At 45.7% G+C, this 17959-nt stretch overlaps 1 protein-coding gene across 1 annotated transcript in view; it reads right to left on the minus strand.

The window, feature by feature from the left end:
• cblb (Cbl proto-oncogene B, E3 ubiquitin protein ligase) overlaps positions 1 to 17959 on the minus strand; it is a 201502-nt gene that overhangs the window by 104724 nt on the left and 78819 nt on the right. Inside the window, exons 5-6 of the mRNA XM_039006030.1 lie at positions 15933 to 16089; positions 13432 to 13553 (exon numbers count right to left, since the gene is read on the minus strand). Of these exons, the coding sequence (XP_038861958.1) occupies positions 13432 to 13553; positions 15933 to 16089 (279 nt within the window). The remainder of the gene's footprint in view (positions 1 to 13431; positions 13554 to 15932; positions 16090 to 17959) is intronic.

Raw genomic sequence — 17959 nt, forward strand, 5'->3', positions numbered from 1 at the left:
TACAGTATATACATAGTTTTTGTTAAAATTGCTTAAGCTCAGTAAATTTGGAAATTATGGATGGACAGCAATATTAAAACATTGCCTCTGTTTTTTAAAGCAGGTTTAAGTCAGAATGGAGACTGGAACATTCAGGAACACTCAACCCCTCCAGGAAAGCCATTCTGGTGTGTCTTGGGCATTACAATTTGCGTAATAGACCCGTTGAAAAATAAAACTATCCTAGGGTTAGATTTTCAGAAGACTGAGGCAATAAAAAAACATCAAGCATCCCAGAAAAGTGCTAAATATAGCCACGTTAACATTTGTATCTTAAGAAAGTTCATGAAATCAATAATTTGCTAGTAACAGATGACATTCATATTCTCTCATATAATCTCTGAAACTCACTTAGATAATACCTTTGATGATAGAGTGGTAGCAATACATGGTTATAAGATCTACCGAAAAGACAGAAATGCCAAAGGTGGAGGTGTGGCCATTTATATTCAGAACCACTTTCCTGTAAAGCTTAGAGAGGATATCATGTTAAATACTGTTGAAGTAATATGGCTACAGGTTCATCTGCCCCACCTAAAGCCCATTCTGGTGGGAAGCTGTCACACCCTGAACTGCTTCACCTGTCTTTGTGCTTGTCTCCACCCCCCTCCTAATGTCACCCATCTTGCCCATGTATTTAAACCTGTGTTCTCTGTTTGTCTGTTGACTCTGACCTGGTAAATTAACTTCTGCCTGTCCTCGACCTGCCTATATCCTGCACCTTGTATTCTAATAAATATCAGAGGCTCGAACAATCTGCCTCTTGTGTCTGCATCTGGGTCTCGCCCTGTGTTGTTATAGTACGAACTGGCCATGACTGACCCAGCAGCCTCGGACCGGCTCCACAACACTGTCTCCCTGCAGGGAGCCACCATTGAAAAACATGAGGAGCTACTTCAGAGCCTTATGGAAGGCCACTGGTTCTATCCTGGTTTGGAGCTGGTTCTGCCACTCACATTGCCTTAAGGCGGCGCAGCCTGCCCCGGGACGTTCTCCTGCAGGCTCTGGTAAATCCTCGGATTTCTCCGCCATTCCCGCGGAATACCAGGACCTCCAGGAGGTGTTCAACAAGGCTCGCGTCACCTCCCTCCCTCCGCACCGTCCCAACGATTGTGCTATTGATCTCCTCCCGGGCACAACACCGCCTCGTGGGCGGCTATATTCCCTGTCTGGCCCTGAAACCAAGGCCATGGAGGAGTACATTGAGGACTCTGGCTGCTGGCAGCATTCGTCCTTCTGCCTCCCCTGCCGGCGCAGGGTTCTTCTTTGTGGGAAAAAAGGACAAGACCCTGCATCCATGTATCAACTCCTGGGGCCTCAGTGATATCACGGTGAAGAATCACTACCCTCTACCACTCCTCTCCTCGGCTTTCAAACCTCTCCAGGGGGCAACCATGTTTTCCAAGTTGGACCTTCGGAATGCCTACCACCTAGTTCGGATACGCGAAGGAGACGAGTGGAAGACGGCTTTCAACACAGTTGGTGAACACCATGAGTACCTGGTCATGCCGTTTGGACTCACCAGCGCTCCCGCAGTGTTCCAGGCTCAGGTCAACAATGTGCTCCGTGACATGTTGAATAGATCAAGATTGCGTTGGAGGAGCGGAGGCACTGGCTGGAAGGGGCGGAATATCAATTTTTGCCGTGGACCGATCATAAGAATTTAGAATATCTCCGCACCGCCAAGCACCTTAATTCTAGGCAGGTCCGTTGGGCCCTGTTATTCACCAGGTTCAACTTCACCATCACCTACCACCCAGGGTCTAAGAATGTGAGGGGGGCGTGCCCTGGCTAACCGAATGTTTGTCCCTGATTCGGCCCGATCTCAGGTCCTGGAATGGGCTCATTCCTCCAAGCTTACCTGCCATCCCGGCTCCCATCGGACCCTGGCCTTCCTCGGACAACGCTTCTGGTGGCCCACTATTGTTCCTGACGTCTCAGCCTTTGTTGCCGCATGCACGGTGCACGGCTCAGAATAAGACTCTGCGGCAAGCTCCGGCTGGCCTCCTTCAATCACTCCCTGTTCCTCATCGCCCGTGGTCCCATATATCCCTGGATTTTGTCACTGGGCTTCCATAGTCTGATGGCAACACCACTATCCTGACAGTAGTGGAAAGGTTATGTAAAGCCGCCCATTTCATCCCTCTCCCCAAGTTACCTTCAGCTAAGGAGACGGCCCAGCTCATGGTGCAGCACGTCTTCCGAATCCATGGACTCCCTGTCGACATTGTCTCTGATCGTGGTCCTCAATTCTCATCCTGATTCTGGAAGGCGTTCTGCACCCTCATTGGGTTGTTGGCCAGCCAATCCTCCGGGTTTCAATCCCAAGTCCAACAGCCAGTCGGAGCGTGCCAATCAAGACCTGGAGACTGCGCTTAGGTGCCCCCCCCCCCCCCAACCCCACCACCTGGAGCCGGCAACTTGTGTGGGTGGAGTACCCCTGGAACACTCTTCCCTGCTCGACCACTGGGCTCTTGCCCTTTGAGTGCTCCTTGGGTTATCAGCCTCTGCTCTTCCCAGAGCAAGAAGAAGAGGTCAACATACCCTCGGCCCAGATGTTCGTCCACCACTGTCAGCGTACCTGGAAAAGAGCTCGGTGTAGTCTTCTCAAGGCCACCTCCAGGAATCGTCGACAAGCGGACCGCTCGTCTTCTGTTGCCCCATACCATCCTTATACATCCCACTTTTCATGTGTCCAGGATTAAGCCCTTGTCTCAAAGTCCTTTGTCTCCTGTTTCCAGGCCTACCACTCCTCCCCGTCTCATCGATGGTCATCCAGCGTACACGGTGAGACGCCTTCCTTCTGAGACGCCACTCCTTGACTGGGAGGGTTATGGCCCGGAGGAGAGGTGCTGGGGCACCGCTAAGGACATCCTGTTCCTGGCGCTCATTGCCGAGTTCCACCGCCGCCCGCCCGGTCAACCAGGTATTCGCCCAGGTAGGACGCCAGGTGGCGCCCCTAGAGGGGGGGTACTGTCACACCCTGATCTGTTTCACCTGTCTTTGTGCTTGTCTCCACCCCTCTCCAGGTGTCACCCATCTTCCCCATTATCCCCAGTGTATTTATACTTGTGTTCTCTGTTTGTCTGTTGCCAGTTTGTCTTGTCTTGTCAAGCCTACCAGCATGTTTTTCCGTGCTCCTGTTTTTCCTAGTCTCTGTTTTCTAGCCCTCCCGGTTCCGACCTGTTCTGCCTGCCCTGACCTCGAGCCTGCCTGCCCCCCTGTACCTTTCAGAATCTGACCTAGTTAATGGGTGCATGCTTATTAGTAACTGGGATAAGCAATTTCATAAATGTGTCAAGTGAAGCGTCTGGTTGGTCCTCATTACGCACCACGGACCAACAAATATTCTTTACATTAACAACACAGGAATCACTACAGAACTTCTTGTATTGGTTTTCCTAGATATGGCTACTACATTGTGATCACTACATCCAATGGATTTGGATACAGCTTTAAAACTTCTTATGGCTTGGGGGCAGTATTTTGACATCTGGATGAGAAGCATGCCCAAAGTAAACTGCCTGTTACTCAGGCCCAGAAGCTAGGATATGCATATAATTGGTAGATTTGGATAGACAACACTCTAAAGGTACCGAAACTGTTAAAAGAATGTCTGTGAGTATAACAGAACTGATATGGCAGGCAAAAACCTGAGGAAAATCCATCCAGGATGTGGGATATTTTTGATGTGGGTATTTTCAATTGAATGCCTATAGAGTATCTAATGGGTTAGGACCCATATTACAGTTCCTATGGTTTCCACTGGATGTCAACAGTCTTTAGACATTGTTTCAGGCTTGTTTTCTGAAGAATGAAGAAGAATGAGACCTTTCTGTCAGTGGACTGTAGAATCATGCAGTGCTGGTTTGCGCGCGTGACCGAGTGCACGCCCTTCGTTGTTTTTCCTTTCAATTGAATACGCTATTGTCCGGTTGAAAAATGATCGATTATTTAGACAATTGACGACCTGAGGATTAATTATAAACATTGTTTGACATGTTTCGACGAACTTTACCGGTACTATTAGGATGTATTCATCTGCATGCTTTGACCGCCTTCGAGCCAGTGGATTAGTGGAGCCAGAAAGGTTAAGAAAATGACTGTAAAAACTGTTAAATCCCTGTAGGTTGATGAGGCATTAAAATATTGTCTGGTTGAGGCCAAAGGAAAGGAAAATTAGTCTGACTGTACAACTGATTGGCAAATGTATGGAAATTTGAGAAATCATGTGACTAAACTAAATAAAAAGAAGAACTAACCTATGAAACAAAGATAAATTACATAAACAATGATAGTATAAACTTCAGAACACCTTAAATAACATTTTGGGCAAAAACGCAAACTCAGCTCCATCATTCATTGAATCAGAAGGCTCATTCATCACAAAACCCACTGATATTGGAAGCTACTTTAATTATTTTTAATTTGCAAGATTAGCCAATTTAGGAATGACATGCCAGCAACAAACTCTGACTATATCTGACCAATTTATGAAAGACGAGCATTGTAATTTAGAATTCCGTAAAGTGAGTGTGGAAGAGGTGAAAAAATGGTTGTTATCTATCAACAATGACAAGCCACTGGAGTCTTACAACTTGGATGGAAAATTACTGAGGATAATAGCGGATGATATTGCCACTCCGACTAGAATGTGTGTGCCATCATGCCTGGAAGGAAGCAAAAGTCATTCCGCTACCTAAGAATAGTAAAGCCCCCTTTACTGGCTCAAATAGCCAACCAATCATCCTGTTACCAACTCGTGGTAAACTTTGAGAAGGAATTGTGTTTAACCAGTTACAATGCTATTTTACAGTAAACAAATTGACAACAGACAATAGGGAAGGACATTCAACAAGCACAGCACTTACATAAATGACTGATGATTGGCTGAGAGAAATTATGGGGGCTGTTTTGTTAGACTTCAGGGCGGCTTTTGACATTATCGATCATGGTCTGCTGCTGGAAAAAATGTGTTATGGCTTTACACCCCCTGCTATAATGTGGACAAAGAACACAGAGGGTGTTCTTTAATGGAAACTACTCCAACATAATCCAGGAAGAATCAGGAATTCCCCAGGGCAGCTGTCTAGGCCCCTTACTGTTTTCAATCTTTACTAATGACATGCCACTGGCTTTGAGTAAATGTATGCAGATAACTCAACACTATACGCTAGCCAGCTATTTCCGTCGTCCTAACGTTGTCAACACTGCTAGTTAGCCAGCTAGCCAACTTCTACCGAAACATTACAACGGAACGATTTGATTAGTGTAGTGTTAGCTAGCTACATAGTTGTCTTTGCTGTCTTTGTATCTAAGATAATTGTGTAGTTTAGAGTAATTATCTAGCCAGTCATCGAGGCTACCTAGCCAGCAACACTTTCAAACAAAGTCAACAACGCAGCCACTGCTAGCTAGCCTACTTCACCAGCCAGCAGTACTGTATCATTTTAATCATTTTAGTCAATAAGATTTTTGCAACGTAAGCTTAACGTTCTGAACATTCGAGACGTGTAGTCCACTTGTCATTCCAATCTCCTTTGCATTAGCGTAGCCTCTTCTGTAGCCTGTCAACTATGTGTCTGTCTATCCCTGTTCTCTCCTCTCTGCACAGACCATACAAACACTTCACACCGCGTGGCCGCTGCCACTCTAACCTGATGGTCCCAGCGCGCACGACCCACGTGGAGTTCCAGGTCTCCGGCAGCCTCTGGAACTGCCGATCTGCGGCCAACAAGGCAGAGTTCATCCCAGCCTATGCTTCCCTCCAGTCCCTCGACTTCTTGGCACTGACGGAAACATGGATTACCACAGATAACACTGCTACTCCTACTGCTCTCTCCTCGTCTGCCCACGTGTTCTCGCACACCCCGAGAGCTTCTGGTCAGCGGGGTGGTGGCACTGGGATCCTCATCTCTCCCAAGTGGACATTCTCTCTTTCTCCCCTGACCCATCTGTCTATCGCCTCCTTTGAATTCCATGCTGTCACAGTTACCAGCCCTTTCAAGCTTAACATCCTTATCATTTATCGCCCTCCAGGTTCCCTTGGAGAGTTCATCAATGAGCTTGACGCCTTGATAAGTTCCTTTCCTGAGGATGGCTCACCTCTCACAGTTCTGGGTGACTTTAACCTCCCCACGTCTACCTTTGACTCATTCCTCTCTGCCTCCTTCTTTCCACTCCTCTCCTCTTTTGACCTCACCCTCTCACCTTCCCCCCCTACTCACAAGGCAGGCAATACGCTTGACCTCATCTTTACTAGATGCTGTTCTTCCACTAATCTCATTGCAACTCCCCTCCAAGTCTCTGACCACTACCTTGTATCCTTTTCCCTCTCGCTCTCATCCAACACTTCCCACTCTGCCCCTACTCGGATGGTATCGCGCCGTCCCAACCTTCGCTCTCTCTCCCCCACTACTCTCTCCTCTTCCATCCTATCATCTCTTCCCTCTGCTCAAACCTTCTCCAACCTATCTCCTGATTCTGCCTCCTCAACCCTCCTCTCCTCCCTTTCTGCATCCTTTGACTCTCTATGTCCCCTATCCTCCAGGCCGGCTCGGTCCTCCCCTCCTGCTCCGTGGCTCGACGACTCATTGCGAGCTCACAGAACAGGGCTCCGGGCAGCCGAGCGGAAATGGAGAACTCGCCTCCCTGCGGACCTGGCATCCTTTCACTCCCTCCTCTCTACATTTTCCTCTTCTGTCTCTGCTGCTAAAGCCACTTTCTACCACTCTAAATTCCAAGCATCTGCCTCTAACCCTAGGAAGCTCTTTGCCACCTTCTCCTCCCTCCTGAATCCTCCTCCCCCTCCCCCCCCTCCTCCCTCTCTGCGGATGACTTCGTCAACCATTTTGAAAAGAAGGTCGACGACATCCGATCCTCGTTTGCTAAGTCAAACGACACCGCTGGTTCTGCTCACACTGCCCCTTTGACCTCTTTCTCCCCTCTCTCTCCAGATGAAATCTCGCGTCTTGTGACGGCCGGCCGCCCAACAACCTGCCCGCTTGACCCTATCCCCTCCTCTCTTCTCCAGACCATTTCCGGAGACCTTCTCCCTTACCTCACCTCGCTCATCAACTCATCCTTGACCGCTGGCTACGTCCCTTCCGTCTTCAAGAGAGCGAGAGTTGCACTCGATCCCTCCGATGTCAACAACTACAGACCAGTATCCCTTCTTTCTTTTCTCTCCAAAACTCTTGAACGTGCCGTCCTTGGCCAGCTCTCCTGCTATCTCTCTCAGAATGACCTTCTTGATCCAAATCAGTCAGGTTTCAAGACTAGTCATTCAACTGAGACTGCTCTTCTCTGTGTCACGGAGGCGCTCCGCACTGCTAAAGCTAACTCTCTCTCCTCTGCTCTCATCCTTCTAGACCTATCGGCTGCCTTTGATACTGTGAACCATCAGATCCTCCTCTCCACCCTCTCCGAGTTGGGCATCTCCGGCGCGGCCCACGCTTGGATTGCGTCCTACCTGACAGGTCGCTCCTACCAGGTGGCGTGGCGAGAATCTGTCTCCGCACCACGTGCTCTCACCACTGGTGTCCCCCAGGGCTCTGTTCTAGGCCCTCTCCTATTCTCGCTATACACCAAGTCACTTGGCTCTGTCATATCCTCACATGGTCTCTCCTATCATTGCTATGCAGACGACACACAATTAATCTTCTCCTTTCCCCCTTCTGATAACCAGGTGGCGAATCGCATCTCTGCATGTCTGGCAGACATATCAGTGTGGATGACGGATCACCACCTCAAGCTGAACCTCGGCAAGACGGAGCTGCTCTTCCTCCCGGGGAAGGACTGCCCGTTCCATGATCTCGCCATCACGGTTGACAACTCCATTGTGTCCTCCTCCCAGAGCGCTAAGAACCTTGGCGTGATCCTGGACAACACCCTGCCGTTCTCAACTAACATCAAGGCGGTGGCCCGTTCCTGTAGGTTCATGCTCTACAACATTCGCAGAGTACGACCCTGCCTCACACAGGAAGCAGCGCAGGTCCTAATCCAGGCACTTGTCATCTCCCGTCTGGATTACTGCAACTCGCTGTTGGCTGGGCTCCCTGCCTGTGCCATTAAACCCCTACAACTCATCCAGAACGCCGCAGCCCGTCTGGTGTTCAACCTTCCCAAGTTCTCTCACGTCACCCCGCTCCTCCGCTCTCTCCACTGGCTTCCAGTTGAAGCTCGCATCCGCTACAAGACCATGGTGCTTGCCTACGGAGCTGTGAGGGGAACGGCACCTCCGTACCTTCAGGCTCTGATCAGGCCCTACACCCAAACAAGGGCACTGCGTTCATCCACCTCTGGCCTGCTCGCCTCCCTACCTCTGAGGAAGTACAGTTCCCGCTCAGCCCAGTCAAAACTGTTCGCTGCTCTGGCACCCCAATGGTGGAACAAACTCCCTCACGACGCCAGGTCAGCGGAGTCAATCACCACCTTCCGGAGACAACTGAAACCCCACCTCTTTAAGGAATACCTAGGATAGGATAAAGTAATCCTTCTAACCCCCCCCCCCCCTTAAAAGATTTAGATGCACTATTGTAAAGTGGTTGTTCCACTGGATATCATAAGGTGAATGCACCAATTTGTAAGTCGCTCTGGATAAGAGCGTCTGCTAAATGACTTAAATGTAATGTAAATGTAAATACACGTCAGCTTCTACAGCAACTGAAATTAATGCAACACTTAACAAACAGCTGCAGTTCGTTTCAGAATGGGTAGCAAGGAATAAGTTAGTCCTAAATATTTAAAAAACTAAAAGCATTGTATTTCAGACAAACCATTCACTAAACCCTAAACCTCAACTAAATCGTGTAATGAATAATGTGGAAATTAAGCAATTTGATGTGACTAAGCCGCTTGGAGTAACCCTGGATTGTAAACTGTCATGGTCAAAATATATTCATACAACAGTAGCTAAAATGGGGAGAAGTCTGTCCATAATAAAGGCTTCTTAACAGCACAATCAACAAGGCAGTTCCTACAGGCAATAGTTGGACTACTGTTGTCAGGTGCCACAAAAAGGGACTTGGGAAAATTGCAGTTGGCTCAGAATAGGGCAGCACGGCTGGCCCTTGGATGTACACAGAGAGCTAACATTAATAATATGCATGTTAATCTCTCCTGGCTCAAAGTGGAGGAGAGATTGACTTCATCACTACTTGTATTTGTGAGCGGTATTGCCATGTTGAATGCACCGAGCTGTCTGTTTGAACTACTGGCACACAATTCAGACACCCATGCATACCCCACAAGACATGCCACCAGAGGTCTCTTCACAATCCCCAAGTCCAGAACAGACTATGTGAGGCACACAGTACTACATAGAGCCATGACTACATGGAACTCTATTCCACATCAAGTAACTCATGCAATTATTATTTTTAAAACAGATAAAAATACACCTTATGGAACAGCAGGGACCGTGAAAAGACAAACACAGGCACAGACACACACATGATAACATATGCACTATACACACACGTACACATGGATTTTGTGTTGTAGATATGTGGTAGTAGTGTAGTGGCCTGAGGGCACACACTTAATGTGTTGTGAAATCTGTTGTGAATGTATTGTAATGTTTTTACAATTGTCTTAATTATGCTAGACCCCAGGAAGAGTGGCAGCAGCTAATGGGGATCCATAATGAATACAAATACCTGTGCTCTGCTTCTTTCATATTTATTTCCATCCTAACAAACTCCCCAGGCCCCGCCAGTGACAAGCGTACCCATAACATGAGGCTGCCACCACAATACTTTATCCGTTATTTTACCAGGTAAGTTGACTGAGAACACGTTCTCATTTACTGCAACGACCTGGGGAATAGTTACAGGGGAGAGAAGGGGGATGAATGAGCCAATCGTAAAACTGGGGATTATTAGGTGACCGTGATGGTTTGAGGGCCAGATTGGGAATTTAGCCAGGACACCGGGGTTAACACCCCTACTCTTACGATAAGTGCCATGAGATCTTTAATGACCTCAGAGAGTCAGGACACCCGTTTAACATCCCGTCCGAAAGACGGCACCCTACACAGGGAAGTATTCCCAATCACTGCCTTGGGGCATTGGGACATTTTTTAGACCAGAGGAAAGAGTGCCTCCTACTGCCCCTCCAACACCACTTCCAGCAGCATCTGGTCTCCCATCCAGGGACTGACCAGGACCAACCCTGCTTAGCTTCAGAAGCAAACATTGTCTTCACTGCACATTACTAGCCTGTATGACAAAGTCAAAATAAAAAATGTCATAACAAATCATCCATTCTGTTTGCAAAAAGGCCGTTAAGTAATACTGCAAGACAACATTGCAAGGACATTACCTTTTTAGCCTAAATTTAAAACTACAGGTTTGGGTCATATCCAACACAACACAGCAGAGCGTGAAAGCCTCTGTATTTTCCAGTATTGTGGTGGCAGTATCATGTTATGGGTATTCTTGTCAGAGCTTTTTCTACTAGCTGCAAACCAGATCCTGTTTTGGCACTTACAAAGTTCTCATCCATTTTTACCTCTCTGACTGATAAACATGTCCCTTTCAAGCAATTCTGAGTCAAAAACCAAAGTAATCCATGGTACTCTCCTGTACTCTCAGACCTCTTGATAATAAATCAAGCCTGGGCCAAGGCTAGACAAACTAGCATGTTAACTGATTGGCAGCTATTTAGGCAATTGAGAAATGGGTGCACTGCCTCGGTTAAACAGTCTTAATCAAACTACTTCCTTAACGCTACGGCAGGCTCTGTTAGTGATCCCACTAAATTCTGGAAAATTCACTGAAGCGGGGTAATTCATCTACCTGCCTGCCTAAGTAAGTAGTTTTAGACTCCTGTATTATTACTGGAAAAGTTCCGATTTGTGATGCTTTTAATCATCATTTTATCTCAGCTGCATTCTATGTGAAAGAAATGGTGGTCATACTGGTCTTGGCCAGTCAGTCGACTGTTCTTCCCAATTAAAGCCTCCAGTTGCGTCGATGGATGATCAGTCAACCTCCCGCCACATGGGAAATGGTAGTCAGGGTTTGTCTTTTCGGCAATTCACAGAAACAGAAGTTATTGCTGCCTTATTAGCTATTGACACCAAGAAGTCAATCTGGGCTGACATTGCGTGTTACTGAGCCCCTCATTGCTGGCTCAGTAACACACATGTTTTATTTAAATTTCGTATCAGGAAAATTCCAAAAGTGTGGAAAGCAGTTGTGCTGCCACTCCATAAGGGCGGGGAAAGTAGTGCTCTCGATAATTATCAACCCATTTCCTGGCCTTTCCAAATGACCTGTAAAACTGAAAGATGTTCTCTCCGCCCCATGGCAAATGACTAGAATTGCGTGAAATTAATGATACAATTGCAAAATCTTCTCTACACCCCATCCCCTGGCAAATATGTAGAATTGCAAGAAATGAACTCGAAAAATAAAAATGTTCTCTCTGCTATCAAGAGGGGAGCCACTAAAAATGTTTTTCACTTAGGGCCCCTAAAAAGCTAGGGCCAGCTCTGACTGCATGTGTGGTTATGGATGTGGGTACACAGACGCCCCGAGCCACTACGGCCCCTCATGATGAGTTCAGATTTTTTTGTGGCCCCCAACCCCATCAAAGTTACATAACTGTTGTTGTATTCATTTTTCCTATTCATATACTGTCCATACTGTCTATACACACCATTATATACATAGATATTCATATTCCGGGCTCTGACATTTCTTCATTCATATTTTTGGGATTTGTGTGCACTGTTTTGTATTGTTCGGTGTACTGCACTGTCGTAGCTAGAAACATAAGCATTTCGCTGCACCTGCGATAACATCTGCTAAATATGTGTACGCGAACCAATACAATTTGATTTGATTTGAGTTGCCCATCCCTGCCCTGGAGTCTAAGCCACTAGATGGCGATATCTAATAAGGCTAACATATGGAATTGTTTTAACTAGACAGAAGATGGTCATACCATGGACCATTTTGCTATATACATTTTAAGACCACTGTAGGTATGAAAAAATTATTTAAAAAAAATACTTGATGAAACATTGAAACTGGCCTTACTGATATTAGCCCATAGAAACACATTTATACATGGCAAAACAGATTAAATTACGAGCCCACTTGGTTTAGCCACAGAAAAGGACAGCAACCTTACAGCTAGCCATGATTGGCTGAGATAATGAGTAGACTGGAAATGCCGAGAGATGAGTTTAGATTGGTCTGACATGTAGCACGCTTCTGTCTATTTGAGCTGGTCAGTACGTGTAGATAATCCTGTCTAACGCTGCTTTTAAAAATATATATTGCATAGTAGAACTGCATAAGTGTTGCTCTCCACATTCTGGAGGACCGAGTTTTGAAATTAGTGGAATTAGAGTATGATAGCTAAGGTGATGGAGAAAACACCTGTCTCCGGATTACATCTTCAAACTAAGGGCAAACACAGCATCTGTGACAGAGAGGGAAAAGCGTCCATCCATGTATACGGGTAAGAGAGTCTAGCTAGCTATATTTTCAGATATTATACGTTTCTAATTCTGTCAGAAAGTCATTTTCATTTCAAGTTAAAGTGTACTGTTAGCTAGCTAGCTAATGTTAGCTGGCTGGCTCGCTAGCTAACGTTACGTGTATGATCTGTGCAGTAATATTATTCATATCTCAGAGCCATTTGCATTGCTAGTTATAGCATAATGTTTGCTAGCTAACATTGAACCTAGTTGGGATAATGACCCAACACACCTCCAGGCTGCGTAAGGGCTATTTGACAAAGAAGAAGAGTGATGGAGTGCTGCATCAGATGACCTGGCCTACACAATCACCCGACCTCAACCCAATTGAGATGGTTTGGGATGAGTTGGACCGCACAGTAAAGGAAAAGCAGTCAACAAGTGCTCATCATATGTGGGAACTCATTCAAGACTGTTGGAAAAGCTGGTTTAGAGAATGCCAAGAGTGTGCAAAGCTGTCATCAAGGCAAAGGGTGGCTACTTTGAAGAATCTCAAATATAAAATATATTTGTTTAACACTTTTTTGGTTACTACATGATTCCATATGTGTTATTTCATAATTTTGATGTCTTCACTATTATTCTACAATGTAGAAAATAGTAAAAATAAAAACCCTTGAATGAGTAGGTGTGTCCAAACTTCCAAGCTTTAAAAAATGTAATGTTTCCTTGTCACACCTGCCCATTGATGGCCAAAAATTCAGGCAGGAGTAGTCTGTCTGAGAGTAAATCAAGAGGCCCGGAGAATCAATCACGGATAAACAGATAGATTTAAAGGAGTCTAAACCTGTTTCCAATAAGAGCTCAACTTACCCTCACCACATGTCCCTGAGAACACACACGCAGGCAAACATGTTTACACACGCACACCAACACACCTTCCTGTGGCATGTACATACCTGCCGGGTTTGTTGGTGTATTTCTGTAGCCGTGCCTTAACCTCGTCGTAGGTCAAGAAAGCCATGTAACCAGGGTGAGTCACAGCCAGGAAGTTCCAGTTTCTCAGGATGGAGCCCCATGGCTGATAGGGAGGAGAGAATAAGGAGAGGAGTCACACACACCCACAAATACTTCCATTTGGATCAACAATTAAACATTGTGCAAGAAAGGACTCCTAATTCTTGGAGGTCACAGATGGTCCGCTCAAATAACACAATAGCACAACTTAAGTGACGCACACACACACTTTATTACATCACAAGATGAGGAAGCATCAGGTTCCATCCTGTCTACCATTCTTATAGTGTACTTACTAAACCAGGATCACTTGTACAGAGTACGCATCTACTCAGAACTTCAAGGGCACTATATCTTGGAGCCGGGGATTTTTTTATTTATTAATAATAGTGCATAGAAAGGCCTCCCGAGTGGCGCAGCGGTCTAAGTCACTGCATCTCAGTGCCTGAGGCGTCACTACAGACCCGGGTTCTATCACAGAGGGCATCCGTAGCCGCGTCCTCAGAGCACGCGCAGACCAGCTGGCTGGAGTGTTTACGGACATATTCAATCTCTGCCAATCCCAGTCTGCTCTCCCCACATGCTTCAAGATGTCCGTCGTTATTCCTGTACCCAAGAAAGCAAAGATAACTGAACTAAATTACTATCACCCCGTAGCAGTCACTTCTGTCATCATGAAGTGCTTCGAGAGACTAGTCAAGGATCATATCACCTCTACCTTACCCTAGACTCACTTCAATTTGCTTACCGCCCCAATAGATCCACATACGATGCCATCGCACTGCCCTATCCCATCTGGACAAGAGGAATACCTATGTGAGAATGATGTTCATTGACTATAGCTCAGCATTCAACACCATAGTACCCTGCAAGCTCATCATTAAGCTTTGGGGCCTGGGTCTGAACCCCGCACTGTGCAACTGGGTCCTGGACTTCCTGACGGGCCTCCCCCAGGTGGTGAAGGGTAGGAAACAACACCTCCACTTCGCTGATCCTCGACACTGGGGCCCCACAAGGATGGGTGTTCAGCCCACTCCTGTACTCCCTGTTCACCCATGACTGCGTGGCCACGCACGCCAATAACTCAATCATCAAGTTTGCAGACGACACAACATTAGTAGTCCTGATTACCAATAATGACGAGACAGCCTACAGGGAGGAGGTGAGGGCCCTAGGAGTGTGGTGCCAGGAAAATAACCTCTCACCCAACGTCAACAAAAACAAAGGAGCTGATCGTGGACTTCAGGAAACAGCAGAGGGAGCACCCCCTATCCACATCGACGGGATCGCAGCTTCAAGTTCCTCGGCGTACACATCACTGACAAACTGAAATGGTCCACTCACACAGACATTGTGGTGAAGAAGGCGCAACAAAACCCTCACATTCTTTTACAGATGCACAATTGAGAGCATCCTGTCCGGCTGTACCACCGCCTGGTACGGCAACTGCACCGCCCGCAACCGCAGGGCTCTCCAGAGGGTGGTGCGGTCTGCACAACGCATCACATGGGGAAAACTACCTGGCCTCCAGGACACCTACAGCACCCGATGTCACAGGAAGGCCAAAAAGATCATCAAGGACAACAACCACCCGAGCCACTGCCTGTTCACCCCACTATCATCCAGAAGGTGAGGTCAGTACAGGTGCATCAAAGCTGGGACCGAGAGACTGAAAAACAGCTTCTATCTCAAGGCCATCAGACGGATAAACAGCCACCACTAACATTTAGCCATCACTAGCACCTTAGAGGCTGCTGCCCTGTATACATAGACTTGAAATCACTGGCCACTTTAATAATTGGAACACTAGTCTCTTTAATAATGTTTACATATTTTACCCTACTCATCTCATATGTATATACTGTATTCTATTCTACTGTATCTTAGTCTATGCCGCTCTGACATTGCTCGTCCAAATATTTATATATTCTTAATTCCATTCCTTTACTCGAAACGTGTATGTATTGTCTGTATTGTTATGAGATTTTTAGATATTACTTGTTAGATATTTTTACACTGCCGGAGCTAGACACACAAGCATTTCGCAACACCCGCAATAACATCTGCTAAACATGTGTTTGTGACCAATAACATTTGATTTGATGATTTGATGCTGTGTCATCAACTGGCCATGACCGAGAGTCCCAAAGGGCGGCATACAATTGGACCTACATCGTTTCTCTGAATGCACCCGGCTTGTCGCTTTGATCTATATTCATTATTGTCTTGCTTTATGAAATGGGGTGGGGGAGGCGAGGGTGGAGGGAACCCTCGTTTCAGTTTTCACCTTTCTCAGATAGCTATGACAGTCCATTTATGGCATTTGGGTAACCCGAGGAGGAGGAAAGGGGGAGGATCATTCAGAATTCTACTAAAAGAGAAAGAATGTGGGGGGAAAAAATTTATTAAAAAAGCATGAGAAAATTAACAAAGTGAAATTTACCTGGAACAGCCTGGTGAAGATGTCGAACTCAAAGACAGATATGTAGTCGTTGCAGGTGAGATCGATGGTGGACTTAATGGCCATGGCCTCCAGGCTAGAGCTGATGTGATGCACTTCGTGAAGGCACTGTCGGAACACTCTCCAAGGCACGATGGTCCTGGAGGGCACAACCAGACCACAAAGCAAAAGTCAGTGGAGCTAAACGACAGTCTAAAGTCACCAAAGTAACCCTGGTGGTAGCTCATAATAAGCAACTGGGTTTCCAAGCTTTTACTGATAGCAATGACCTTATGTGGAATATCACAATAAAGACAGAGCTTTTCATGCTATGTGCAGTGCCTTCAGAAAGTATTCATAACTATGTCACCACAAAATCTACGGGTAGAGCTAGAAAATTCAAGCCCCTTGGGTGCTGCCAAATAGTTACATTAGAAATGCCCATCCAACAAGACCTTGAGCTTTCTTGGATGGGCACTTCTAATGTAACTCTATGGCAGCACCCAAGGGGTTTGAATTTTCGAGGTCTACCATTAGACTTGGCGGTGACGTACTGTCCCCACGAGTGACAGAACACTGAACGAATCATGGCGCAACTAGAGACCATTACCAACACCTACACTCCGTATTTTCACCACAGAAAGCACTGAGCTAGGCTGAAACACCTGCATTTTGGAGCTGCCTTACTCAAGAAAGCAAAAAAGAGACCATGTTTGTATGCAGCTTTGTTAACTCAATGTTATGTTTTTTTAAACATTGTTTTCAAACTGATATGTGACACGTATTAATGCCAAAATAACATGCAAAAAAGGTAAGCCTCAAAGAAAGAAAAAAAATCTTTCTTTTTTATTTTTAGCTAAAAATGTAGGGCTCAAAACAGGGGGCTCTGCATCATTCACAAGTGATAATATATAATTCACAAGTGATAGGCTAATATTGTCACCCGTCAGACTATACTTGATTTCATCTTGTCATTACATATACTAAATAATATATGTGTGAAATTTGTTTTAATTTAAAATGTACCATTATCATGCACCTGTCTCGAAACAGGGGCAGCGGAAAAAATACATGTCATCTATGCACTTATATAGCGAATGGAGGATGCTTTTCCCATTCATTTTCATGCCAGCCAGGTAGGCTATACTCCTGTTGTAAAGAGAAGCAATGTGCTTAATATTAGGAAAGTTGAGAAATAAATATAGTAGGCCTAGCCTATCGAAAGCTGATGGGATCCTCCTCTTTTTAATAAAGGCCATCACTCTGTTTTTTCACACAATTGCATAGCCTATAGAAATGTTGTGCAACATGAGTTTATGGGCTCTCATTAAGTGTTTGATTAGATTTTCGATCACATTTGCATTGATGACAGAGTTATTAGAGGGGCAATAGAGTCCTGAGTACCAGGCAGTTAGCAAGTTTGGTAGGCTACTAATGACCATCAGCAGCATCTGAGCTTGGAAAAGCCTAATTACTGTGACTAAACGGTCACGTGGAACTTGACTAACGTCAACGGGAACCCTATCATTAGCTGGCTGGCTAGCTTGCATATACAACATTTTGATAACTGTTGAGATGGGGTTATGTATTTCCAAAACTTTGGTTTACTTTATTGTGGCTCAATTCACTATTAAAGCTGTAAATTAGCTATGAGGTGTTTATAGCCTCTGCCTGTCTCATGCAGTGCTAACAATTTGGTTTAATTTGAAGTTATACATTTGAAAATATTTCTGTCGGAGTTAATTTGTAGGGATCTTTCTGATTAGTTTCTGATTCTGATTGGTTCTGAATTCTGATCGGTTTTATGTAATAACTCGAAAATTGAAAAGTAACTTTGCATTGGGGCCTTTTCATGCATATACTAATGCAAATCCGTATGTTATATGTGGTAACATTTTTGATACCTTCACATTAACATTTTACTGCAGTGGGCGAAATCAGGGTCACACAGAGTGTTTCTAAGTAATCTTAAACAAATCTACTTTGAAACAAAAGTATACACCTCACACACATGATTAAGGGCTTAAAAA

This window comes from Salvelinus namaycush, chromosome 12, assembly GCF_016432855.1.
Source record: "Salvelinus namaycush isolate Seneca chromosome 12, SaNama_1.0, whole genome shotgun sequence".
Taxonomy (NCBI): Eukaryota; Metazoa; Chordata; class Actinopteri; order Salmoniformes; family Salmonidae; genus Salvelinus; species Salvelinus namaycush.